Below are 27,576 nucleotides of genomic sequence, written 5' to 3' on the forward strand. Positions count from 1 at the left end.
AACTGACCCGTGGTCATTTTGATGGAGGGAAATTTCAAAACGGACATAAATTTAAGTAACTAAGGTCATTTTGTGCCAAAAAAAAAACCCCATTTTTTTTCTAATAAGCAACATCAACATGAAAAAGTAAATTTTTATAATTTTGTAAAATTTGTTAAAAGAGCTAAAAACATAAACTGCTGATGTGAAACACATTTTAAATGTGTGTTCCTCAATATTCACCTTTAAAAACAGACTTGGGAAACCACTGAGGGGCTCCTTGTTGCCATGGTTACTGGAGCTCTTCAGTTGGAATGAACCAAATAGTCCATGGAGAGAGGGGTCACAGGTCACAGTTAAAAGTCAATGAAAAACAAAGAAGTAGTTACTTTTGGTTTCTGAATCTTATTTGCTGAGATTATTATTGGTATTAGAATAGTTGCTGTAAAATTAAAAGTTACAATTAAAATTACATTAAAAGTTCCACTTTGGGAGACATTTTTAAAAAGTTTAGATTTCCCCCTTTTCACGGAGATGGAGGCAGAGCGTTTATTCAAAACGTTGCATTTTCCTCCTGTTTATATGAAGATTGAGTTGTATCATTTTCAAAAAGTTGTTTTGCCCTGTTTACATGGAGATGGAGTCGGAGCGTTTTCAAAAAGTTCCACTTTGGGAGACATTTTTAAAAAGTTGCATTTTTCCCCGTTTCCATAGAGATGGACTTGGAGCATTTTCAAAAATTTCCACTTTGGGAGACATTTTTTAAAGGTTTAGATTTTCCCCTTTTCACGGAGATGGAGGCAGAGCATTTTTAAAAAGTTGCATTTTCCCCGTTTATATGAAAATTGAGTTGTATCATTTTCAAAAAGTTGTTTTGCCCCGTTTACATAAAGATGGAGTTGGAGCATTTTCAAAAAGTTCCACTTTGGAAGACATTTTTAAAAAGTTGCATTTTCCCCCGTTTCCATAGAGATGGAGTTGGAGCATTTTCAAAAAGTTCCACTTTGGGAGACATTTTTAAAAAGTTGCATTTTTCCCCATTTCCATAGAGATGGAGTTGGAGCGTTTTCAAAAAGTTCCACTTTGGGAGACATTTTTAAAAAGTTGCATTTTTCCCCATTTCCATAGAGATGGAGTTGGAGCGTTTTCAAAAAGTTCCACCTTGGGAGCCATTTTCAAAAAGCTGTGTTTTTAGTGACTCCATTGTGCGGATGTTTTCCATTCCCTCTGGAAAGCGTTGTGGTGTAAACGGCTCTTGCACCTCTGATGTCAGTTACGTCACCACAGTAATAAGCAGCGACTCGTTTTCCATTAATCTGTCAGCGCAGCGTCGGATCAGGACTCAACCACCAGAGGGGAGACACCTGGGACATTCCTGTCCTGTCCGATACTCTGATTACACCTAAAGACCGGAGAAAGCCTCCACACGTTGTCTTCCTGTCCATTCGGCTGGGACTCAGTGAAAAAACCAAGTATAATCGTGTGAAATGTTGTACTGTACCCACATTTTGGAAATCCTGCATTGCAGTAGGACTCATACGCAGCCAGTAAAAGTACTCTGGAAGTGGAAAATTACTGCTACCTGCTCCTCATATCAGACAGTAATACAAGTCTGTGCAGAGCCAGCAGGAATATTCCACTACGGCTTCGTGTTGATGATGTGCTGCCAAGGACCGAAGCAGAACCAGTATCTCCAGCTCGTCCCGGGTTGTAAACCCCCCCCCCCCCCCCCCCCGGGGCAGAAAGAGTATCTCCAGCTCGTCCCAGGTTGTAAACCCCCCCCGGGGGCAGAACGAGTATCTCCAGCTCGTCCCAGGTTGTAAATCCCCCCCCCCCCCCCGGGGCAGAACGAGTATCTCCAGCTCGTCCCGGGTTGTAAATCCCCCCCCCCCCCGGGGCAGAAAGAGTATCTCCAGCTCGTCCCGGGTTGTAACCCCCCCCCCCCCCCCCCGGGGCAGAAAGAGTATCTCCAGCTCGTCCCAGGTTGTAACCCCCCCCCCCCCCGGTGCAGGCCTCGCCACCACAAGCAAACCGGCGAATCAGGATTTGGGGGTTTTTAATCAAGTTTTACCGCCGACCGCATCTCCCTGTTGTTTCCTGTTGTGTTTGATGACGTCATCGTACTTTATCCTCGGCTGGCTGGAGGCGCTGACAACACCATCGCACGGGGGATCGTGGTCCTGGGCGGTGGAAGGCTTCGGGAGGGGATCGTGCTCCTGGGCGGTGGAAGGCTTCGGGAGGAGCTCGTGCTCCTGGGCGCAGGAAGGCTTCGGGAGGGGATCGTGCTCCTGGGCGGTGGAAGGCTTCGGGAGGAGCTCGTGCTCCTGGGCGGTGGGAAGGTGTCGGGAGGAGCTCGTGCTCCTGGGCGGTGGAAGGCTTCGGGAGGGGATCGTGCTCCTGGGCGGTGGAAGGCTTCGGGAGGGGATCGTGCTCCTGGGCGGTGGAAGGCTTCGGGAGGGGATCGTGCTCCTGGGCGGTGGAAGGCTTCGGGAGGGGATCGTGCTCCTGGGCGGTGGAAGGCTTCGGGAGGGGATCGTGCTCCTGGGCGGTGGAAGGCTTCGGGAGGGGATCGTGCTCCTGGGCGGTGGAAGGCTTCGGGAGGGGATCGTGCTCCTGGGCGGTGGAAGGCTTCGGGAGGAGCTCGTGCTCCTGGGCGCAGGAAGGCTTCGGGAGGGGATCGTGCTCCTGGGCGGTGGAAGGCTTCGGGAGGGGATCGTGCTCCTGGGCGGTGGAAGGCTTCGGGAGGGGATCGTGCTCCTGGGCGGTGGAAGGCTTCGGGAGGAGCTCGTGCTCCTGGGCGCAGGAAGGCTTCGGGAGGGGATTGTGCTCCTGGGCGGTGGAAGGCTTCGGGAGGAGCTCGTGCTCCTGGGCGGTGGGAAGGTGTTGGGAGGAGCTCGTGCTCCTGGGCGGTGGAAGGCTTCGGGAGGAGCTCGTGCTCCTGGGCGGTGGAAGGCTTCGGGAGGGGATCGTGCTCCTGGGCGGTGGAAGGCTTCGGGAGGGGATCGTGCTCCTGGGCGGTGGAAGGCTTCGGGAGGGGATCGTGCTCCTGGGCGGTGGAAGGCTTCGGGAGGGGATCGTGCTCCTGGGCGGTGGAAGGCTTCGGGAGGGGATCGTGCTCCTGGGCGGTGGGAAGGTGTTGGGAGGAGCTCGTGCTCCTGGGCGGTGGAAGGCTTCGGGAGGGGATCGTGCTCCTGGGCGGTGGGAAGGTGTCGGCCTCTGATGATGAAGGCAGATTGATGATGACGAACCGGACGACTGTTTGTTCTGAGCAAATAGAAGCCGTGACGCTCGCAGTTATACGAGCAGTGTTAACAGGAAGTGGTCATTTCATCAATGGGAACGAGTGACCGGAGCACCTCGCAGGTTTTACTGCGTTAATGTCACAGGTTTACTGCGTGTACTCCTCAGTACTCGCTTTGGACGGCTGTGATTGATTTGCAAGTTACTGCAGCAATTTTATGACTGGAATGTTTCCAGAAATATTTACTCCACTATCACATACAATCTTGTGTTTTTTGCTCCTGTTGTGGTATTTTTTATTTTATTTTTTTTTAACTTTGCTTTCGTCTTCACAAGTTAGTAATTCATAATATATTCTACTGCTTGAGGGAGATTTTGAAGTTATCTGTGTAATTGAGGCCTCGTTTTTCAAGAGGAAGAACAACTTTCATAATGTTTTGGGGGTTTGTTGAGGCGGGGCCAGTGAAAACACAACTTTTTGAAAATGCTCCCAATCCAACTCCATGTAAACGGGAGGAAAACGCAATAAAAAAAAAACAAAAAAAACTTCCCAATCCATGTAAATATGGGAAAACAAAAGTTTAAACATTTTGGCAGGGGGCAAGAGGCAGGGGGCAGGAGGCAAGAGGCAAGACGTAGGAGGCAGGAGGCAAGAAGTAGGAGGCAAGAGGCAGGGGGCAAGAGGCAGGGGGCAGGGGGCAGGGGGCAGGAGGCAAGGGGCAGGGGGCAGGAGGCAAGAGGCAGGGGGCAGGAGGCAGGAGGCAAGAAGTAGGAGGCAGGAGGCAGGAGGCAAGAAGTAGGAGGCAAGAGGCAGGGGGCAAGAGGCAGGGGGCAGGGGGCAGGAGGCAAGAAGTAGGAGGCAAGAGGCAGGGGGCAAGAGGCAAGGGGCAGGGGGCAGGAGGCAGGAGGCAGGAGGCAGGAGGCAGGAGGCAGGGGGCAGGGGGCAGGGGGCAGGAGGCAGGAGGCAGGAGGCAGGGTGCAGGAGGCAAGAGGCAGGGGGCAGGGGGCAGGGGGCAGGAGGCAGGAGGCAGGAGGCAGGGGGCAGGGGGCAGGGGGCAGGAGGCAAGAGGTAGGAGGCAGAAGGCAGAAGGCAGGGGGCAGGGGGCAGGAGGCAGAGGGCAGGGGGCAGGGGGCAGGGGGCAGGAGGCAGGTGGCAGAAGGCAGGAGGCAGGGGGCAGGAGGCACAATCCCAATTCAATTCTTTTATTAAACTAAATCAACTTAAATTAAATCAACAAGCGTCTCTCTGCTCCGCCTGTCACTCCTCCTTTATGGGCACATCTGCCACATACCCCCACCGCTGGATTTAGTCTCCCAGCCCAACCAGCACCCCTTCCAGAGGGGTGGGGGCGGGGCCTTGGGAGGCAGCACCACTCAGGAGGCCGGTTACAGGGGCGACGCCCCCGCCGCCACAGGGCCCCCAATGCTGCTGCCACCGCCCCCCCCCCCCCCCCACCACCACCACCACCATGGCAGCAGCAACTCGAGGCTGCGGCCCTGCCTCCACTTCATCAGCTGCTGGTCCTGCTGGGCGTGCTCCCACTGCAGCCGGGTGAAGTCAAAGAGCAGCCGAGCCAGCGCCGACTCCTCCACCTTCTGGGTCGACTCCTGATGGGCCCAGAGCCACACGTTTACATGACACGGCGTTCTCGTGTGGACAGGTCCTTAGTTAGTGTGTTCTGCGTTGGCACCAGGTATCAATGTCCAACAAGAAGTGGAGCTGATGTTCTATTTAAATGTTGATGTATTTAATAATAATAATTATAATAATAATAATAATAATAATAATAGTTTCCTCCGTTCAGACGTAGCGGTGGTGGACATGAGTGACGTGTGTCGGCAGCCATCTTTGTTCTACCATCTGGGAGTGAGGGAGAGCTTCGACATGGCCAACAACGTCATCCTGTACCATGACACCGACCCCGACACTGCACAGTCACTGAAGGTACACACACACACACACACACACACACACACACACACACACACACACACACACACACACACACACACACACACACACACACACACACACACACACACACACACACACGTTACATCGGTGTAATCAGAGTTCACGGATGCCATTCCTGAATGTCCTGTTAAGAACAAAGTGATCCGCCATGTTATTTACAGCCTGTTGTGTGCTTGAAGTGTGTGTGTGTGTGTGTGTGTGTGTGTGTGTGTGTGTGTGTGTGTGTGTGTGTGTGTGTGTGTGTGTGTGTGTGTGTGTGTGTGTGTGTGTGTGTGTGCGTGCGACCCCCCGCAGTGAGAACCGGATCCCGTGTGTAGCTCCACTGTGCAGCCTTGAAACACATTCTCACATGTTGTGTGTGTGTGTGTGTGTGTGTGTGTGTGTGTGTGTGTGTGTGTGTGTGTGTGTGTGTGTGTGTGTGTGTGTGTGTGTGTATGTGTGTGTGTGTGTGTGTGTGTGTGTGTGTTGTATCTCCTTGCAGGACATGGTGGCACAGAAAAACACAGTAAGTTTATGTGTGTGTGATTCCTGCGTGTACAGTGTTTGTGTGTGTGTGTGTGTGTGTGTGTGTGTGTGTGTGTGTGTGTGTGTGTGTCTGCTATTTGTGCCATTTGTCCTTTCATGCCCACGTGCCTCACCCCTCCCCCCCCCCCCCCACACACACACACACACACACGTCACACACACACACACACACACACACACGTCACACACTTACAGTCTATGTAGAAATAGATACGTGGATTGCTTTTGTGAGAAACTGGTGTTTAATGTGTGTGTATACGTGTGTGTGGGTGTGTGTGTGTGTGTGTGTGTGTGTGTGTGTGTGTGTGTGTGTGTGTGTGGGTGTGTGTGTGTGTGTGTGTGTGTGGAGTAGGCCGCTCGCGACCCATTGTTAGGGTTTCCCTGGGTTCAGCTGCCTCCAGAGTACAGAGGCTCTGGATTGCGCAATAAAGTAGGTACCAGGCCGCATGCAGTGAAGCATGCTGGGAGATTTCCTCCACCACAGACTGACCAGCACTAACAGGAGGTGTGGAGGTGGGCGGGGCATAAGTGTGTCCATACGAATGTCCATGTTCTCTGCAGCATGTGTGTGCGTGTGCGTGTGTGTGTGTGTGTGGTTTCATTGCAAAGACAAACCAACAGCACCAACTAGTGGCCTGGCGTGCTTACTACATGTTTCCAGAACATTGCCGTGTAAATTGTTCTGAAAAGGAAAACCGATTTTTTTTCGCTTGAAAAAGAACGAGTGAGCAGATTCTCAAAGCCAGTTAATTTTGAATTTATTTAACATCTTTTGTTGTTATCAATTCATTAATTAATCTGATTTTTTATTTAGCATTTTTATCACCATAATTGATGTTTATATTTCAGTACGAGAGTTTATCTAAAAATAATTATACTATTGCAAAGTGAATAATTACATTGCTTTTTTTTTTTTACACTCACAGCATTTTCTAAAAAATAAAAAAGGAATAATTTCAGACTTTAGTTGTATAAATAGAAAAAACACATGATGAGTAATTTGAATATTCCTCGAGGCTATATATTTAATTTCTTCATGCTTCTTTTTGCTGAATTTCATTGCAATGGTCTTAATATTGGAAATGAATAATAAGGAGCCATAGCTTGAGGTACTCTATTCAATTAGTTCTACAAGATATCAGGTCATATCAAGTACTGCGATAACCATATTATTTGTGATCATTCTAAACCTGTACGTAGATGATGTTGATGTATTTGTGATTTAAACGTTTTACTTTTATATCAGTGTTATATCTCCTCTTGGACTCGATGTTACGTTTGATTTTCTTTTCTCTTCGACCAAATACACGTCAACACTTTGTTGTTCTTACCGATTTGTTTTCCTCGTCCAGTCAGTCGGTTGCATTAGGTTTTTTCATGAAGCTTTAATCAGCGGTTGCACAATGAGCTTTGTTGCCTCTGTTTGTGGATGTTTACCCTCCTCCTGGGACCGGCTGCTCCTCCTCATTAACAGACCTGCTCGCTCCCTCTCATCACCCTGTGACTGTCTTCTGATCTGCAGCGGCTGCTCACTCTGTGGGTTTGTTTTGCTGGCGGATTGTGGATTGAACCCTCTCCCTCGCTCCTTCCAGGCGTCCAGTGGTAACTACTACTTCATCCCCTACATAGTGACTCCCAACCACGAGTACATGTGCTGCGAGAGCGACGCCCAGCGCCGGGCCAGCGAGTACATGCAGCCCAGCTGGGACAACCTGCTGGGGCCGCTGTGCGTGCCGCTGACCGACCGCTTCACCAGCCTGCTGAAGGACATCCACGTCACCAGCTGGTGAGGCCGGCAGCGGCCGACCGCCGGAGGGCGCGTCGAACACGCTCGAGTTTGTACTGTGGTATCCTGGAGTACTTGGACAGAACGCGCGAACGTACAGGAAGTACACGCGAACGACTAGACGACTATAACAGAGCGGTGGAGCCCCGCTTCACGCGTCTTCAAACCGCTCTGCAGGAAAAAGCACATAAGTGACAAACGTTTAGGGTATTCAGGGCGATTCGGCTTAAAAAATATAAATTTGTGTTTCAAAAAAATATTTTTTAAGACATCAGATATGTTGTCAAATAGTGCAACTTTATTGTTGTGATTGTCCTCAGAGTTAAAATGCTCGTAAACAATCCCGAAATAAAAAGTTAATCCATCAAACTTGAATTTGTAAAATAAAAATTGGATGAATTGATTAAATGGACTTTTGTGCCCTGATGTGAATCATACTGGTGTCACTCCGTCACTTTGTTTTCACGCTCATAATTTGAACCTCAAGGAACTTTAAATATTCAAATGTCCTCCTGGTTCTAACAATATGTTTATCCTAATAATCCTTAATCCTAATATCCAAAAACAAGCTGCAATTTACTGGAAATTAAGTCTGATATACTAAATGATGCTAAACATCTCGTCAAATGTGTGTTAATGTTGGTAATTATAGACCTCATGCTTCATAAAACAACCAACAAACAGAAAAATGTAAGAAAGCTAAAGTTTGACGAACTCCAATCTAATATTCTATCAAAGTTTGAGTCTCTGATCATCAACATAGTCGAAATAATCCAACTTTTCAGCAGTTTTATTTAAAATGAGGCGAAACATGAAAGAAACTAGTGTAAAATATCAGTTAATGTTTGTAAAACCTCATTAAAAAAGGTGACACGTCAAGATTTTGTGTGAATTTTAGTTTGACAGAGGAGCGTTTTAAAGATTATACAAGCGTTTTAATGAGTTTTATAACTTGTCAATGCTTTAATGTTTAACTGGGAGTCACCAGGAGATTACGTGTTCATGCTTTACTTTAGATTTGAATGAGTTTTGACTTAACTGCGACGTTGTGATTTGTGTTTGTTTAATAGTGTCGAACCCTTTGTGCTGCATTATTCTCAGAATCCCTCAGTGTGACACGTTTTCTCTCGCCTCTGAAGCGCGTCCTTTAAGGACACCCTGCTGAACGACATCCGGAAGGCCCGGGAGAAGTACCAGGGCGAGGAGCTGGCCAAAGAACTCTCCAGAATCAAACTGCGGATCGACAACACGGAGGTCCTGACGCAGGACATCGTCATGAACCTGCTCTTCTCCTACAGAGACATCCAGGTCGGTCCCACCACGCCAGACGCTCACGGCCCGACCGCCGTGGGCCGAAGAGCGTCCGTCTCCTTTAAGCTGCTGTTCCTCTTCCCGCCACCAGGACTACGACGCCATGGTGAAGCTGGTGCAGACTCTGGAGATGCTGCCCACGTGCGACCTGGCCACTCAGCCCATGATCCAGTTCCACTACGCCTTCGCCCTCAACAGGTGGGACTCAAGTTAGCATTAGCATTAGCATTAGCATTAGCATTAGCTTTAGCATCGAAACTATATGGCGACAAACGAATCAGCCGAAACCATGAAGGTTCTTATTCACGGCGACCACATCTCAATAAAACTAAGCAAGGCTCTCTAGATAATCTCGCACTATTTTTTTTAAAACTAATATTAACAATTTTTACAATACACATTCAATATATACTATACACAAGTTTTTTATACACAGTTTATACATGCACATCAAACACATATATACATACATACACATGAATGTACATGACATGTACATAATGTTAATTATAATATTAATAATGTACAATGTAAATTTCATCAATTACATTTAAAATGCTCTAAATGATACTCGGAACTTGTGATTTTAACGGATCTACAATTTTCTGCTTTGGATAAAAATTCAAGATATAGTTTGATGATTTTGTTCACCTATTGAAATATTTCTTACTTTCCTAGTAAATAGAAATTGTGTTGAGCCACAAAAACACGTTAATGACCTGAAATGAAGAAAAAAAAAAATTCATTCCTGATAATTAATAGTTAAAATTTAGATTTATCTTTCTGTTATGATTCATTTTCTATGTTTTTTTGTTTCTATTGATAAATTTTCTTTGATGCTGTTTATAGCTGCTGTGCATTCCGAATAGATAGAACAGCAATTTTAAGCTTTTTTTTTTACTGTTTTGAGTTATTTAACATCTTAGATCATTTCCTGGTTTGTCTGTTTTGTTAACCTGCTTTTTGACTGGGATTTATTTCTGTCTGTTTGAGCCATTTTCCCTTCTTTAGCTGCTTTTAGACACGAGTTGAGACCATTTTTGGAAAAACAGTGTGAAATGAACATAAATCAAAAATGAGAGCAAAATGTTTATTTACTGGACGTTTCAGGGAGCCGTTCCAGGGGAGCTGATGAGCCTCGTGTGGCTCTAGATCCGTGGTGTAGAGAGTAAACTTGACCTATATCAATGTGTAAAGCCATGAAATCTTTCTGCTGGCTTAGTTAAGTCTATTAAACATTTCACTTCTTTGACTTTCACTGCAGATTTACATTCATTTCACAGCAGCTCACTGAGAAGCGGTGCTATGAACGGCCAAATGAGGAAATCCAAGTATATTTTGAAAACCTGCAAAAGCAGATTATGAAGGAATGAAAGCGGGGACTTGATGTAAATGTGTTGTTATTGTGTGCAGGAGGAACAGTCCTGGAGACCGAGAGCAGGCTCTCAGGGTGATGCTGCAGGTTCTGCAGTCCTGTGAACATCCCGCTCCCGACATGTTCTGCCTCTGCGGGCGGATCTACAAGGACATCTTCCTGGACTCGGACTGCAAAGACACCAAGAACAGAGACAACGCCATCCAATGGTGGGACCGCCACACGGCTCGCCTCCCCTCGCGTGTGTGATTAGATCTTCTTCTGTGTGTGTGTGCTGATGTGAGCTTCCCTCGCCCCGGCAGGTACAGGAAGGGCTTCGAGCTGCAGCCCACGCTCTACTCCGGCATCAACCTGGCCGTGCTGCTCATCGTGGCCGGGCAGCAGTTCGAGAGCTCCATGGAGCTCCGCAAGATAGGTGCAGGCAGTTTGACCCCAAGAGTTCATGAGCTTTAAAGAGATATGATCAGACCTGGACATTGTGCAGCCGCGTGTGGTCCGAGAATAACTCAGATAATATCGACGTTTTCATCCGTCATCTTGGCGACACAAGAAAGAAAAAAAAAAAAGGATTTTATATTTAAAGGTTATTATAGCACTATTGTACCGGTCCAAGCCGTTAGAAATGTAGTGTGTCACTCCTGTTATTCCTTAAACATGATTATACATTGAGGGAAGCATCGTTATTTCTATACGGTATATACGTAGTTCATGGTTATACGCAGAGATTTACAAGTCTATGAAACAATCATTTCCTTTTAATTTGACGGTATTAAACTCTTTGTTTGGAAAATATTAAAAGTCATAAAGAAAATTAGGACAGTTTTGCACTTTCAACTTGTGTTTTTAAAATTTAGAGGCTAATTTTGTTTGCGTCGCTCAAGTTGTCCAGTAAATGTTTGAATTTGTGCTCTGGAGGTAATTGGTATATCTTATTTAAACGTGCTCCTCTGTCATTCCATGAAGGTGTGAGGTTAAACAGCCTGCTGGGTCGGAAAGGTTCCATGGAGAAGATGAACAACTACTGGGACGTGGGACAGTTCTTCACCGTCAGCATGCTGGCCAACGACATCCCCAAAGCCACGCAGGCCGCCGAGAAACTCTTCAAACTGAAGCCCCCGCTCTGGTAAAACACAAACCTCATCATATACAGTCGTTATGTTGTCTATGGAAGTACAAAACAACTGTACTGTGCCGTTCAAACTCAATCATTTCTAAATTCTACTATTTTTGGTACTTTTGAACTATTTCTTGTACTTTATTGATACTTTGTTATTATTACTGCTACTTTATTGATACTACTTAACTATTTCTTGCACTTTATTGATACTTTTAAATATCACTGCTACTTTATTGATCCGTTTTAACTGTTTCTTGTACTTTACTGATACTTTTTCACAGTTACAAATGCTTTATTGATACGTTTGAACTATCTATTGTACTCCATTGATACCCTTTAAATATTACTGTCACTTTATTGATACTTTTTTACGATTACTGCAACATGCTTGATACTTTTGAACTATTTCTTGTACTTTAATGATACATTGTAAGTATTACTGCTACTTGATTATTACCTTTTCACTGTTACTGGTACCTTGACTGTATTCGCTTTTTACTTTAGAACCAAATGGTCACTTTCTGCCACATTTCTGCTCCCCTCTAACAGGTTCCATGATGAAGTGATATATTTCATTTATCACTTTCAGATAAATGTACATATCTTCAACATGATTTAGTGACTGAGATCCTGACTGTATTGGTTGTATTGTCAGGGCTGTAGTGGTCACTGTTGGCCGGGACCAGGAGTACAGCGGTGTAGGAGATGCCCTCATTCAGTGTATTTCCGTGGGATCTTCAGCGCTCCCTCACGCTGCTGATGTCTGGCAGGTACCTGCGGTCGGTGGTGCAGAACCTGCAGCTGATCCAGAGGTTCAAGAAGCAGTCGGTGGAGCACTCGCCCCAGAGGGAGAGGCTGGACTTCTGGATGGACATCATCGTGGAGGCCACGCAGCGCACCACCAACAGACTGCGCTTTCCAGTGAATATGAGACGACCCCTGCTTTGACACACATGAATTATTTTTTATCAATAAAACATGAAAAAAAAAACTACATTTTAAAGGATTTCATAATCTCAAAGTAACAACATGTGGATGTTTTAAAGTGTAATAGTGATGCTGGTTAAAAGGAATGAAGCATTCATATCTCCAAAAAACTTCACGTGATAAAGTTGAGTCATTAACAGAGTGGTACAAAATTATTCTTCATTTTAACTGAAATCTAGAAGAAAAAAACACTTTTACTTCATGATGATCTTATGTTTACTAGTTTACCACAAAATAAACTAACTAGGAGATATTTAATAAAAATGACTCACTCAGAAATGTGACAAATACACTCCACGCTGAAAACAATGTAGTTAGCAGGTTAAGCCACTAGTGGGTGCTGTTGTTTGGTTTCATAATGAATGCACAGAAGAACTACTTACTACCTGGTGCACAGGTGCATTAGCAGTGTATTAGAAAAGTAGTGTTTTCCTTCGTTTTCCATTCCTCCAGAAATGGAGCGTTTTCAAAAAGTTGCTTTTTCTATGACTCCAAGTAGCTTTAAGATAAGATAAGATAAGATGAGATAAGATAAGATAAGATAAGATAAGATATCCTTTATTTATCTCACATGTGGAGAAATGTGCAGTGGTACAACAGGATAGTAAAGAGAAAGAAGCAAACATAGCAGAAACTAAAAAAGCAGATACTTTGTCGTGTGAACAAACACCAAAACTGATATGTAAATTTCAAGTTTTCAAAAATGTTGTGTCTTAATTAGTTTAAAATACTATATGTTTGTATTTTCACCCAATCATTTTCTATGAACTGAAATCAACCTGGAAACGTCTTCCCATGAATTTTATTTAATCTTATACTTAAACTGATTAAACTCGGATTACATGCAGTGTCAGACGCCTCCTATGTTTCCAGGTCACAAACATTTTAGAATTATCAGTGTTTCCCTCACAGATCGGAGCGCTTGTGCCTTTGAGACGCATCATTTTCAAACCATTTCTCAAACAGTCCAGGATAAAATCCAGTCTTGTGTTGAGACCCGTGTGTTCCACGCAGAGGAAGGTTCTTGCTAAAGATCTTTTCTTTCTTGTGTCAGGTGTTGATTCTGGAGCCCACCAAGGTTTACCAGCCCTCCTATGTGTCCATCAATAACGAAGCGGAGGAGAAGAACGTCTCCATCTGGCACGTTTCTCCATCTGAAACGGTCCGATCCGCTTCTTCAGACTGAAATCAGACACTGGATGAGTTTGTTGATCGTGTGTGAATGTTTGAGCAAATGTGACCATTGACGGTGCGACGTGGCCTCTGTTGCAGAAGGGGATCCACGAGTGGAACTTCACCGCCATGTCCATCAAAGGCATCAGGTATGAACCCTCAGCATTATCAGGCTGGAAAAACACATAAGCAATTAGGAAAAAAAAGATTTTATTTCCTCGCGCTCCCGCAGAGAACTTCTTTGTTCTGGTTCTTTTCATTTGTCTGATTCTTGACGGTAGTTTACACTTCCTTTGGCGTTCTGGGGTTATTTTAAACAGTAAAACGACATAATCTGACAAATGTCACCAATTCAAATGTAATTTGCTGCATTAAGAAAAATGTCACCCAATAATAATAATAAGGATAATAATAATAATAATAATAATAATAATAATAATAATAATAATAATAATAATAATAATAAGGATAATATGGATCATTATAATAAAGAATTGCTTGAAAAAGTTGCAGGCTTGAGGAAAAATGATTACAACTAAATAAATAAATAAAAATTGAGAATTTCATGTAAAAGTCTGCTGCTCTAAGAAAAGTGAGCAAAAAAAGAATTAACAAAAAAATCTGCACACAAAAGACATAAAGTGAGCATAAAGTGAGTATAAAGTGAGTATAAATTTAGTATAAAGTGAGCATAAAGTGAGTATAAAGTGAGTATAAAGTGAGTATAAAGTGAGTATAAAGTGAGTATAAAGTGAGTATAAAGTGAGTATAAAGTGAGTACACACATCTTCTATGTGGCTGCAAACAGACTGTTCTGTCACTCAGACTGAGGCGTTAAGAGGCTTTTAGTTTCCAGTCCTCCAGAATGTCACACGAAGCACCAAACAGTTACTTTAACTCCTATTTGGGACCAGATTTCCTTGTGATTGTCAGAAGAAGTGACTCTAAAGCCTCTTTTTGTCACTCGAGTGTCGATGAGCTTTAATGTCAGCAGAGGGAATATTTGTTGTTCCTTTTCTCCGCAGCATCAGCAAGTTCGACGAGCGCTGCTGCTTCCTCTACGTGCACGACAACTCGGACGACTTCCAGATCTACTTCTCCACCGAGGAGCAGTGCGGCCGGTGAGGACACACACCTCTAGATGTGTGTGTGTGTGTGTGTGTGTGTGTGTGTGTGTGTGTGTGTGTGTGTGTGTGTGTGTGTGTGTGTGTGTGTGTGTGTGTGTGTGTGTGTGTTACATGAGCTGGATTCTGCTTGATCTGGAAGAAAAGATGTCCTATAATACATTTTATTTAGATTTATTAAAGGTGAAACAATCTGATAGAAATTGATGGATTTCAGTATGAGTGAAGGGAATAAATGATACAGATGAATAATATACGTTGTGGAGCCTCCGCCAGCACAGTTGTGTTTGTTTATTTATTTATCATTTATTATCTCTCGAAAACCTGTTGTTCTCTTTTTATAAACCGTAAAATTATAACTAGACTTTTACTTCACTGATAATAAAGTAACACATTCCAAAAAATACGTTATCTCAACTGACACTGCTCAAAGTTTTCTAAATATCTAACAAAATGGTTCTTTTTTTCACATTAGTATAAATTCTTTTCCTAAAACTGCAGCTACTTTTTCTTTTTAAGCATAATCTCAGCATAGCTGTTGTTCATAGAATAGTTTTTAATTAATTTAAATGACAACAAAAATGGTCGTTTGAATTGTGTTTGAGAGGAAAAACAGCATGAACAACGTTTTTATAATATATTGCATTAAGTTAAAGGTTTTAAATGACGGCCAGTTGTGGGTCCGGTGGTTTGAACCCCGAGGTTTAGTGGGATGTGAAGGTGAGAAGAAGGATGTCTTCATTGTTTTGGGTAAAAACAGTGAAATTGCACGTTCCACATGAATATCTAAAGAAGTAGAACGTTTCACTGCTGCATTTGAGATCAGGTTCAAAAGGTAGAAGAGTTAAAGGAGAACAGTAATATGCTTTAAAAAAAAAACAGCGATATCACACAACAGTCAGTTATTGCTCTTTTCATTTCTGTTGTAATAAATAGAATAATACAGGTGTGACATGAGGCCCTAGTTTCAAAACAAGAGGATCCAACCGGGCCAACAAGCCAATTGTAAAAATGACAAAAGTCAGAGTTTGTAAAAACACCCATAATGCAACAGTTATAAGAGACGTTTTCTGGACTTTCACTGTATTTTGCACCAGAAAGTTTCATTTAAATTGGCTTCATGTTGAAATTGAATTTGACTTCTGCAGTTTGGTTTTGTGAAAATGTAGACATTTTAAACACGGATCCAAATGACGCTGACTACCTGTGTTCAGGTTCTGCTCCATGGTGAAGGAGATGATCTCGGACGGCACGGGGAACGCCGTGGAGCTGGAGGGGGAGGGAGACGGCGACACGCTGGAGGTCCGCTCCGGGAGAACTGGAGTTTTCTTAATTCCTGCAGCATCAGACAGCATTATCAGACGGCATCTTCTCTCTGTGTTTTCAGTACGAGTACGACACCAACGAGACCGGCGACCGGGTGGTGCTCGGCCGGGGTACTTATGGAGTGGTGTATGCTGGCAGGGACCTCAGCAACCAGGTCCGCATCGCCATTAAAGAGATCCCAGAGAGAGACAGCAGGTATCAGGACCAACGCACAGACATGACCCGAGTAGAGGCGCCTGCAGAGGGACTCACGTGTTCCCGTCACTCTGTTTCCTTCCTGTGAATCAGGTACTCGCAGCCCCTCCACGAAGAAATCGCCCTCCACAAATACCTGAAGCACCGGAACATCGTTCAGTATCTGGGCTCGGTGTCTGAGAACGGATACATCAAGATCTTCATGGAACAAGTGCCTGGAGGTGAGACGTTCACTGACTCTCTCTTATGTTTCCCTGAAGGTGTCCCGGTTCCCGGTTCCTTCGTCTCAGCGATGGGAGCTTTGTGACCACCCCCCCCCCCCCCCCCCCCCCCACCCCCCCGGCGGTCTCTCTCACCATAGCTTGGTCGTCTTCCCGTCTCACGATAGGTTTTGGACACTCCTTGTCTCCTTTCTCCAGGAAGCCTGTCGGCACTGCTGCGGTCCAAGTGGGGTCCGCTGAAGGAGGCCACCATCATCTTCTACACCAGGCAGATCCTGGAGGGGCTGCGGTACCTGCACGAGAACCAGATCGTCCACCGAGACATCAAGGTACCAGAGCTGTATTGATTTATTCTGACTGGTAACATGCAGTAGTTTACCTCCAGTGTAAATGCAAAGGTGTGACACTTGTGGGTCAACATTTTATTTTATTGTTCTTATTACTGATTGATTGTAGTTTTTCTTCTTTTAACATCTCTGAATGTCTGAGAAGTGACTGAACCAGTTTCTTGGGTTTTGTTTGAGACGGGGTTCACCAGATCGACAACATAACCAAATTTTTGGGAATTGATGTTGTATATTTTCAATTACTGCTGGTTGTAGTATTAAAAAGAGGAGAAAACAATAACATACATTTCAAGATTTGACTAGTAACCAGTTAAAAATGTTGGAATAACTAATTAATGACAATATGTGTTGTTTTGTAAATAGTAGAGGACCGAGAGTACAGCCCTGTGGAACTCCATGTGGTAAAGAATGAGGTCAAATATGGCGTATGCACCATCGTCGTGACTGTTTTCTTCATCAGGGCGATAACGTGTTGGTGAACACGTACAGCGGCGTCTTAAAGATCTCCGATTTCGGGACCTCGAAGCGTCTGGCGGGAGTCAATCCGTGCACCGAAACCTTCACAGGTAACTGGATTACATCGTTTTTCTTCCTCCTTTTTCCTGATTCAATTTAGTATTTTGCTTTTCCCAATAATTACTTTTATTTATTTTCAAGCCGAATATACTGAAATGAACCACATACATATATACACAAATAGAAATATGTAAGATTTGTACTAAATAACTTAAAAAAAACTAACATCTCAAGCAAAGAAAGAAAAAATCATCCCGACACATATTAATGTTTATGTAGTAATGTTTAATCATCAAGGTTCCCTCTGGCTTTGTGCTACAGTTTGGAATCGAAGCTTTTCCTTAATCATGCTTGAACTAAGAAAAACTTCCATGAAGTACAATGTTAAAGAAAACAAGGAAAAACTGAAGCATGAAGAAGAATATGAGAACTCAAGACACCAAAACCCTGGAAAATGTCAGAATTAGAGACACTCCCGTGACCCGATGCAGGACAGTGCAGGACTGTCTCCCAGTACTTGTTCCACAACGTTCTCGATAGGAGGAAGAGTTTTTGGCACAACGATGGACTCATGAATGTCCTGACGGCTAAACGGAACAATTCCAACCTCAAATCAGCAGAAAAATCTCATTTCTGATCTTTTCAGGTTTTTCACTGATTATAAAGTTATATTGGCCAAAAGAAATATTTCTTCTTCTTCTTCTTCTTCTTCTTCTTCTTCTTCTTCTTCTTCTTCTTCTTCTTCTTCTTCTTCTTCTTCTTCTTCTTCTTCTTCTTCTTCTTCTTCTTCTTCTTCTTCTTCTTCTTCTTCTTCTTCTTCTTCTTCTTCTTCTTATTATTATTATTATTATTATTATTGTTATTATTATAATATATACAGGTATATTTGGTAAAGTTAGAACAGCAAGCAACATGAACATTCAGAGAGTATCCAGTATAATATCACAATCTGAGACCTGAAGTTACCCTGACAGACAAATGTAAATTGATAAAAGCCATTATTTAAAAATGATTTAAAATGATTTTTAACATTCTGGAAATTCAATTGACAAGCCCCTACAAATGTAGGGAGAGGAGGTGGAGGTGGAGGTGGAGGAGGAGGAGGTGGAGGAGGAGGTGGAGGAGGAGGTGGAGGAGGTGGAAGAGGAGGAGGAGGAGGTGGAGGAGGAGGTGGAGGAGGTGGAGGAAGAGGAGGAGGAGGTGGTGGAGGAGGAGGTGGAGGAGGAGGTGGAGGAGGAGGAAGTGGAGGAGGAGGTGGAGGAGGTGGAGGAAGAGGAGGAGGAGGTGGTGGAGGAGGAGGTGGAGGAGGAGGTGGAGGAGGAGGTGGAGGAGGAGGTGGAGGAGGAAGGCTACGCAGCACAAAGGGAGTTGTAGAAATGCTCCTGACTGTGAGAGCAAATATCAGATGGCTATCAAAATGTCAAGAGCCACCATCAGCCGCTATGGAGACACACACACACACACACACACACACACACACACACACACACACACACACACACACACACACACACACACACACACACACACACACACACACACACACACGCAGGCCATCTGTCGTCCTCCAGCAGCTAACCAGGTGTGTGATCAGATTACCTAATCAAGCACAGGCAGAAAGGTGTTTACTTTTCATTAGTGTGTGTGTGTGCGTGTGTGTGTGTGTGTGTGTGTGCGTGCGTGCGTGCCGTGCGTGCGTGCGTGCGTGCGTGCGTGCGTGCGTGCGTGCGTGCGTGCGTGTGTGTGTGTGTGTGTGCGTGTGTGTGTGTGTCTCGCCTGCTGATAAAATACTTGGAGACAAAGCAAAGTGGCTCATCAGTGACTCCTGAAACCATTTCCTGACTTTAAATCCCCTTTATAACCTCTATTTTTAAACAGTTTGTTTCCAGTTGTTCTTACTTACAAAGTCGAAACTTAGATTTCCACTTTCTTTTTTTCTTTTTTTTTATCTGTTTAAAATGTTTGTTTGTTTGTTTGTTTGTTTGTTTGCAGGAACTCTGCAGTACATGGCTCCAGAGATTATTGATAAAGGTCCTCGAGGATACGGGGCCCCGGCTGACATCTGGTCTCTGGGATGCACCATCATCGAAATGGCCACTGGGAAGCCGCCCTTCCACGAGCTGGGCGAGCCGCAGGCGGCCATGTTTAAAGTGCGTCACACACTTTGAATCTTGTGGTAAGATGCAGGGTTTTTTGTTTTTTTAAATCCCCTGTGTTTCTGGAGCTGATGGGGGGGGGGGGCGGGTTTGCTCGTCTCTGCAGGTGGGCATGTTCAAGATCCACCCGGAGATCCCCGAGTCCTTGTCCCAGGAGGCCAAGTCCTTCATCCTGCGCTGCTTCGAGCCCGACCCGCACAAGAGGGCCATCGCCTCCGACCTGCTCAAGGACACTTTCGTCAGGCACAGCACCAAGGGCAAGAAGAGCAAGATCGCCTTCAAACCTTCAGGTGACCAGCTGAGAATTCACATTATTGGTTAGGTTTGGTGAAACGCAGACGATTGAGGGTATTGATGTTGGTGTCTGTAGACCACTGGCTGCTCCCACAATCCAGGGGCGCCAAACTCAGTGTAATATATTGATTATCTCCACATGTGTCAGTAGAGGACCGTGTTGATTCTCTGTGTTTTTCGGTTCCTTTGTATCTCCAGACTACATCCACAGCGTGTCCCTGCCGGTGCAGCTGCAGTGCGAGGCGACGGGCAGCAGCAGCAGCGAGCACGGCTCCGTCAGTCCGGACTGCGACTCCAAACACGACGTTTTCTTCCAGAAGAAGAAGCGCTCCGGCTCGGAGAACCTGCTCAAGCCGCCCAACGCCAACTACCTGAGGTGGGTCAGAGCCAGACGGGCCGAGGGACGAGCTCCACTCGGATGTAACGCGCTGGTGGACGGGCAGAGACCTGTGTGTGTGTGTGTGTGTGTGTGTGTGTGTGTGTGTGTGTGTGTGTGTGTGTGTGTGTGTGTGTGTGTGTGTGTGTGTGTGTGTGTGTGTGTGTGTGTGTGTGTTTGGGTGGCAGGTGGCCTTATTGCCTCGCTGCCTTTTACAGCTTCAACATAATGAGACCTGATAACTTTATGAGATTCAGCTGGCTCTTACACACACACACACACACACACATGCACACGCACACACACGCACGCACACACACACACACACACTGCCGCTGACACACCTGTACGTACGTGCGCGTCACGTCACGCCGCGCTGACTCATGCTGCCTCTGCACTTTACTGGGCACACAGAGTAACCAGGAGAGGCTTGAATCTGTAAATAAAGCCAGCGGCTCGTCACGGTGCACCTCCAACGTGTGTGTGTGTGTGTGTGTGCGTGTGTGTGTGTGTGTGTGTCTGTGTGTGTAGTGTCCCAGACGAGGGTTCAGTGTCAGAGGACCGCACGGCGCCCCCCTCGCCTGAGGACAGGGACGGCGGCCTGTTCCTGCTGAAGAAGGACAGCGAGAGACGAGCGATTCTGTTCAAGGTCCTCAACGAAGACCAGGAGAAGGTCATCTCCAACCTCAAGGAAAACCACATCCAGGTGTGTGTGTGTGTGTGTGTGTGTGTGTGTGTGTGTGTGTGTGTGTGTGCAGGTCACACTCACATAGAACCTCCCAAACCAGGTCATCCCACGTCTCCAGCAGTGACGTAGCTCAGAGGACCGGAGGTCTCAGGCTTCCTTCACACTGCAGCTCTCACTTTACATTTTAAACTCAACCTCCATGGTGCCACGTGGCGCCATATCTGGAAACACTGGTCAACACGTAGATCCTTTTTCATGTGGTTTTTAAAGACGAGCCGATAAAATCTCGATAACTTTGTTATATCAAAGTAAACATTTCGACTATAACAATGAGCGTTTGTATAAAGAGTGTCCTCACATTGAGATACACTATTTAGCGGTGCTTTATCTTGATGGACCCACTTTCTTACCATTACACTTCGGGCTGATGACGCTTCAGTTTCCACAATTTTAAACTTTCATTCTCCAGTTTTTCACCACCGAAGAAGCATTCAGCTCTTTATTTGTCCGTTACGTCTAAGAAGCCATAACCTATGGAATTCTCTCTGGACACGGTATTTTTCTTTTTTTTGGACCGATTCATCCCTCGCTTCAGCCAGACCCACCACCATTTCATTTACGCTGTCTCATAAGACAGAAATTACACAGCATTTATGTACATATCTGTTTTTGTTCCGTGAGATTTCAAGATGATATTTTAGATTCAAGACAGCAAAAGGCCAAACACACTTTAGAGAGAGACACTTATGTAGTAACGGTTGTTTCTAATGCTGCCACCAGGGGGCATCAGGAGACTGCAAAAGTCTAATTGGAATGATTCGTGTGTGTGTGTGTGTGTGTGTGTGTGTGTGTGTGTGTGTGTGTGTGTGTGTGTGTGTGTGTGTGTGTGTGTGTGTGTGTGTGTGTGTGTGTGTGTGTGTGTGTGTGTGTGTGTGTGTGCAGGGCATCGAGGAGGTCCAGCTGTCCATGGATCACATCAAGCAGATCATCTGCATCCTGCGAGACTTCATCCATTCCCCGGAGAGGCGAGTGATGGCCGCCACCATCTCCAAGCTCAAGCTGGACCTGGACTTCGACTCCACGTCCATCAACCAGATCCAGCTGGTTCTGTTCGGCTTCCAGGACTCGGTGAGCGGTTTCCACCAACAAAGACCAACATTTGTGAAATTAAAAAAAAAGAAGCTGAGAAGCCACTGACGTTGAATACTGTAAGACGTACCACGAAAAACACACAGTAATACTGAAGAACTGCCAGATGATGAAGGAAATAAGAGGTGAATTTAATCGAAGAGGCACAATCACTCACTTACAAAATAATTCCAGACGTCCACAGATTATAATCTGGTTCGAAATATCCCCGAACCGGCTGGAACTTTGTTGTTTTCCTAAAATCTCTCGAAATAATGATTTGATGATAAAGTCATAAAAGTTTAGTGAGAGAAGTTTGTTGTTTTTAAAGGTTTTGGGAATTGAACCTGCTGATAAGACGGTAAATCACAATGATTAATGTGACAGAAGACCATGTAAAGGAAGTTTATTTTAGATAAAATTAATTTATACTCAAGTTTCAAAAAGTCCTAAAGATTCATTTTGAACCGAGAAAGTTCACAGAATTTAAGAGTTTTTAAAAATTGCCATTAGCTGTTTGTTATTCATCCTGAATCTACGAATAGTTCTTTATTTTTCTTAAGTTTTGTGAAAAAAGCTTAACTTGATCTGACAAATGCACTTTTAAACCACTTTATGAACTATTTAATCAGTTTAACACGCTATGTTGTGTTAATAAAATAAGAATGTAAAAACGTGTGTCAACAATGTGAATCTCACCATTTTAAACTTTCTTCAGTTAAAAAAAAAGGATGAAGTTAAAAGGTTAAATTTGTGTTAAAAGTCATTTTCAGCAGAAACTTTGTTAAATTCAATTAAAAGTAAAGAAAAATATTCCAAATGATCTAATTTTTTTGTTTTTGTTTTACCTTTTTCCCTCTTTTTATTATTTTTTTCCTTTTTCGTTCCGATTTCTATTTTTTCCCACTTATTTTCTATTGGGGTTTTTTTTTAATTCTTTAAATTCAGATGTTGTGTTCTTGTAATCTCAGGTGAACAAGGTCCTGAGGAATCATCACATCAAGCCTCACTGGATGTTCGCCATGGACAACATCATCCGCAGAGCTGTGCAGGCCGCCATCACCATCCTCATCCCAGGTGAGAGTCCTAATCCCGGGTCAAAGTCCTAATCCCGGGTGAGGGTCCATCATCATCCACAGCCGGACCTCCGGGTCCATCTCGTGGAGGCATGAAAACACAAATCCAGTAAAATACCGTAAATCTTCAGAGTCACTTTTATCTTTTATTTTATTCCTCATCTCATTTAATCTAAAAACTTTCAAGCTTTTGAAAACCACCAACGACTCAGCCTCCCCACACGTCATTCAGGTTATTTAACCGTTTATGGTCAGATTACCATATGTGGTCATTTCCATCCGTCAGCAACACTTATAGAAAACTTCCCTTTTCTGCTGAACGATAATCGACCATCATCAGACACTGAGGAAGTCCCAGTTTTGACCTTTGACCCCCCCACAGAGCTGAAGACCCACTTCGGCCCGGCGTCGGAGTGCGAGGGGGCGGAGAAGGAGGACGAGGTGGACGAGGAGGAAGTGGAGTTCGGCCCCGTGCTGGCCCCGCACGCCGACGACCCCGGGACCGCCTCCGAGCCCGCCCACTCCCCCGGCGGCACGCTAGGCTCCGCCCACTCGCAGGAGCAGCAGCGCTCGCAGCATCAGCTGGGAGCTCAGCTGGGACGCCTCAAGCAGGAGACCAACAGGTTGGAATACACAATAAGAACCAGATTATCAGATTCCACTCAGCGCAGGAAACATGTCCAGACAGAAAGTCCCGTACGCCGAGCGAGTGATGAAATACTGACAGAACCGGAAACCTCAGACAAGGACGCTTCAAATGAAGATTCTTAAAAGATAAAATGATTTAAAAAGACGTATATATTTTCAACCCACGCTTCACACGCTTTGCCTTCTGGGAAACGTTCCGTTTGCCTGCAGGGTCACACGTAGAACCATGTGACGTCAGTAAATTAAAGCTTCTATTCAGGTGGTAATGACCAGAGAAGCAATTAGAAGATGGAATGAAGAAAACAGTACAGACTTGCATTAATGTTCTTTATAAATGTGCAGATTAATAATGAACAGGTTTAGGTGAGTTTGGGGTCATTTGGTAGTAATGATAGGTGAGTGTGGAGGAAATTAGATTTAGTTAAAGACTTAACGCTGGCTCTGTGCACCGAGACCCGCCATTAAAATGTGCAGTAACAAAAGTATATCAGAAGACTTGTAAAACATGAATAAGTACAATCCCTAAAAAAAAACCATGCAAACACACGCACACACACACACACACACACACACACACACACACACACACACACACAATCAAGATTAATATTTGTTAAAAAAAAAATTGTGTGAGAATTTGACCTTTAATAAAACTAAAAAAAATTTTTATTAAAATTATTATGACAGTGGAAGCAAGAGATTTAATTTAATTTATTTTTATTCTATTTTATTTTGTTGTTGTTGTTGTTATTTATAAAAATAAAAATAATCTATCTATCTATTATTAAAATGCTGTAAAAGCCAAACCCGATTCTGCCCTTCGCTGACCTGCAGATTAATGTTTTTCTGCCATAATATTTATTACATATTTGTTTGAAATGGTTAAAGTAGTTGTGTTCTGAAGAGATGAAAGCACCGCAGTGTGGATCTTCTGTCACGCCTGTTTGTTCTGAAAAGTATTTCCCGTTGAAAATACCTCACATTGCTCCTTTATGAAGGCCGGAGGTGGTCTGTCTGACCCCGGCCTCAGCGTTTCCATGGTAACAGGTGATGCTGTTGTGGCTGCAGGCTGCTGGAGGAGCTGCTGCAGAAGGAGAAGGAGTACCAGCAGGTCCTGAAGACCACGCTGCAGCAGAGGACACACGACCTGGAGCTGGTCCGGGTCCGACACAGACCCCCAGGTAACCCCCCCCCCCCCCCCCCCCCCCCCGACACGCCGCTCTGTCTGTGGTGACATTTAAACTCCTACTCAAACTTCACTTCTGTATTTTCATTCCAGACGTTTCTCCTCCCTCCATCTTCCACATCCCCGCGGACCACGAGCCAGACAAGCAGCTCACCGATTGGCTGAAAGATCAGGGGGCGGACCCCGACACCATCGACAAGGTTCAGTCTCAGTAAAGATCTGATTCTGCTCGCGGACACAAAGCAAACCCTGTAAACTTTGAGTTCTTCTTGTTGTTTTCTTTTTCAGTTTGCGATGGAGGAATACACGCTGGCTGACATCCTCGATGACGTTAACAAAGACGACCTCCGCAGCCTACGTCTTCGGTATCACGCTTTTTTATTTCACACTCAGAGATCCTGAATGAAAGTACTGGTAAAACCTGCATTTACTCTTTTGTTTGCAGTCGAGTAAGTCTGGCTTTTATTCTTTAATCTGTGTCCGTGTTCTCCCAGTGTCAATGTTTAAAATGTTGACGAGGCTTCGTTTGGCCATCACCGGTTTCTTCCGTCTCCCTTGAAGCAGACAAAACGTCACCGTGTAAACGCAAAACGTTTCTGAAACGCCTCTCTTTGTCTCAGGGGCGGCGTCCTCTGCCGGATCTGGCGAGCCATCCAGCGGCACCGGGAGCGAGAGCGGCTATAGGGGCTCGACGGACGGCCGCTCTCGCTCTGCATCAAGGAAACACGCACACATTACCAGCCTGCCGCTCGTCCTCTGTCCTCTGTCCTCTGTCCTCTGTCCTCTCCCTGCCGTGCCCCTCTGTCGCTCAGTGTCTGCGGGTGAGAGACAGAACCACCGGCCGGCCCAGACCAAAGCACCACTGTCACAACGGTTTCTCTGTGTTACTGCTCAGAAAAGTCGTTTATTTTCTGTCTGTTCTTACGAGCTAAAAGCCGCATTCTGCTGTCAAAGGTCCGTCAGACTCTGATCCTGGAGGACGTTTCAGTTTGACCGACTTTAAGTGTGATTTCCAGCGTAATGTAGCGTGTCGACAAATCGCTTCCTTTCCATTTATTATTTATGAGCTGTATCTGTTCTCTGCTCGTCTGTGTGCAGCCTCGTTTTTCTTTTTCTTTTTTTTAATTCCAACTGTCATGCGATCTTACTTTGTGCTTCACACCTGCAATAAAAAAAACCAGGAAATGATGACGCCCGTGGTCACTTTGTTGTTTTCACTCTTCTCGATCGGCTTTCCTCCGAACGTGGCGTGGGCCGCCACAAGACGAGATCAAACATGACGGCATGCCTCTCTGCTCGTTTGCTCTTTTCAATCGACGTAGTGAACAATCGCTCTCACTCAAACTGACGACTCGGCCTCCGCACCGCCTACTCGAGACTCGTCTCAATCAAACCTGTTTACCTGGCAGACTTTCACCTCTCACCTGCTTTTCCTCCCACAGCCTCTGAGACGTCAAATTAACTGACTGCATAGTTTACAAATCTCTCCCACGTCTTTAAATGAATGCAAGAAAAGGAAGATGAACTGAAAATCCTGAATTATTCCCTTTTAAGTGGCGCTGCATTTATGAATAATATGCATTTGTGGGATGAGCAGCAGTGTAGAGCATTATTATGATTATTAGTAGTAGTAGTAGTATTATTAGTATTAGTATTATTATTACTATTACTATTGTTATTGTTATTATATTTTGTTTTATTTAATTTTTATTATTTTTATTTATTCATTTGAACCAAAACAGTTTCTTTTTCTTTACTCTTTTTTTTGCTGAATTAAATGACTAAACTCTTAAAAATATGTTTGTAATAAGGAATTAATAATAAAATATAAGGAATTAATGGTTGAAATGTTTGAGTTGAAAACCATTTAAATGTGTTTGTTATGGATGTTTAATGATAATTTATTAATATGATTAAATGAATGAAACCCATAATTTATTACATTGCTTTAGATATGAATGAATATTTGTGTATTTTTTAAATAATTTTTATCTTGTCATATCCTGTCCTAAATGTTCAGTTCTGGTCTGTGTGGAATCAACACAAACCCCTTTTTTTGTGTTCAGTTTAAAAAAACATCAGTTTCTTAATTCAACCAATAAGATCTTCAGTCAACAGAAATAATACGCTAAACTCAAATTTCCTGAATGTTTGGAGTGTAGTGTAAAAGTTAATGAGCATCAAACTGAGGTTTGGACCATGAATCTTTATATCATCAAAGTTTATTTAATTGTTGGTCTTATTATTTAAAAATGTAATTATATCAATAAATCCTTATAGATATTCAATGCAGCTGGTTTAAACGTTAGTTTTTATATTTAAAAAGTTGAACTACATAAAGAAGTACCGTGAAAATGATGAAACCATTTCAGTTCACCTATTTCTTCATAAACATCTTCAGAAGACCATGAATATGTTCAAAAATCACTTGTTTGCTCAGTTTTTAGTTTATAGTTTTGAAGAAAAAAAATCCCTCTTGGACTTTATAATTAATAATGAAGCAGGGGAGACGTCAGGGCGGCAAATCTGTTCAAACTTCCTCTGAGTTCAGGTGTTACTTGGGCTTGTCTGCTCTCTGATTGGTTGATTGCTGCTTCCTGGTGACGGCACCATATAATGAGCTTCAGCTCTGCCTCGCGTCGCCACTTTGTCTCTGTGTGAGTCGATCTGGCGTTTCTTTCCTCCGTCACGTCGACCTTTAGTGTGACTCGGAGTAATATTCTGACCCAGACCCTCACCTGACCGTCAGCACCTGTTTCCTCTCCTGTCACCCTGAGAGCAGCTCTGATCCTCATCTGCAGGACTAAAACCCAAGACAAGATCCCCT

General features: G+C 44.4%; 1 protein-coding gene across 1 annotated transcript in view; it reads left to right on the forward strand.

Moving 5' to 3' along the window:
* map3k15 (mitogen-activated protein kinase kinase kinase 15) overlaps positions 1-25,941 on the forward strand; it is a gene marked incomplete at its 5' end in the record, with an annotated part of 27,281 nt that extends 1,340 nt beyond the window's left edge. Inside the window, 28 exon segments of the mRNA XM_080489814.1 lie at positions 5,025-5,164; positions 5,676-5,699; positions 7,312-7,505; positions 8,645-8,813; positions 8,908-9,014; positions 10,230-10,400; positions 10,494-10,606; positions 11,155-11,314; positions 12,079-12,229; positions 13,350-13,457; positions 13,568-13,617; positions 14,494-14,589; positions 15,807-15,894; positions 15,980-16,113; positions 16,207-16,334; positions 16,533-16,663; positions 17,142-17,247; positions 19,190-19,347; positions 19,460-19,643; positions 19,846-20,023; positions 20,555-20,729; positions 21,654-21,839; positions 22,811-22,916; positions 23,298-23,538; positions 24,632-24,744; positions 24,843-24,949; positions 25,038-25,114; positions 25,370-25,941. Of these exon segments, the coding sequence (XP_080345940.1) occupies positions 5,025-5,164; positions 5,676-5,699; positions 7,312-7,505; positions 8,645-8,813; positions 8,908-9,014; positions 10,230-10,400; positions 10,494-10,606; positions 11,155-11,314; positions 12,079-12,229; positions 13,350-13,457; positions 13,568-13,617; positions 14,494-14,589; positions 15,807-15,894; positions 15,980-16,113; positions 16,207-16,334; positions 16,533-16,663; positions 17,142-17,247; positions 19,190-19,347; positions 19,460-19,643; positions 19,846-20,023; positions 20,555-20,729; positions 21,654-21,839; positions 22,811-22,916; positions 23,298-23,538; positions 24,632-24,744; positions 24,843-24,949; positions 25,038-25,114; positions 25,370-25,433 (3,659 nt within the window). The 3' untranslated portion in view covers positions 25,434-25,941.
* Positions 25,942-27,576: the final 1,635 nt, after the last annotated feature.

The sequence above is a fragment of the Lipophrys pholis genome (assembly GCF_963383615.2).
Source record: "Lipophrys pholis genome assembly, chromosome: 20".
Lineage (NCBI taxonomy): Eukaryota > Metazoa > Chordata > Actinopteri > Blenniiformes > Blenniidae > Lipophrys > Lipophrys pholis.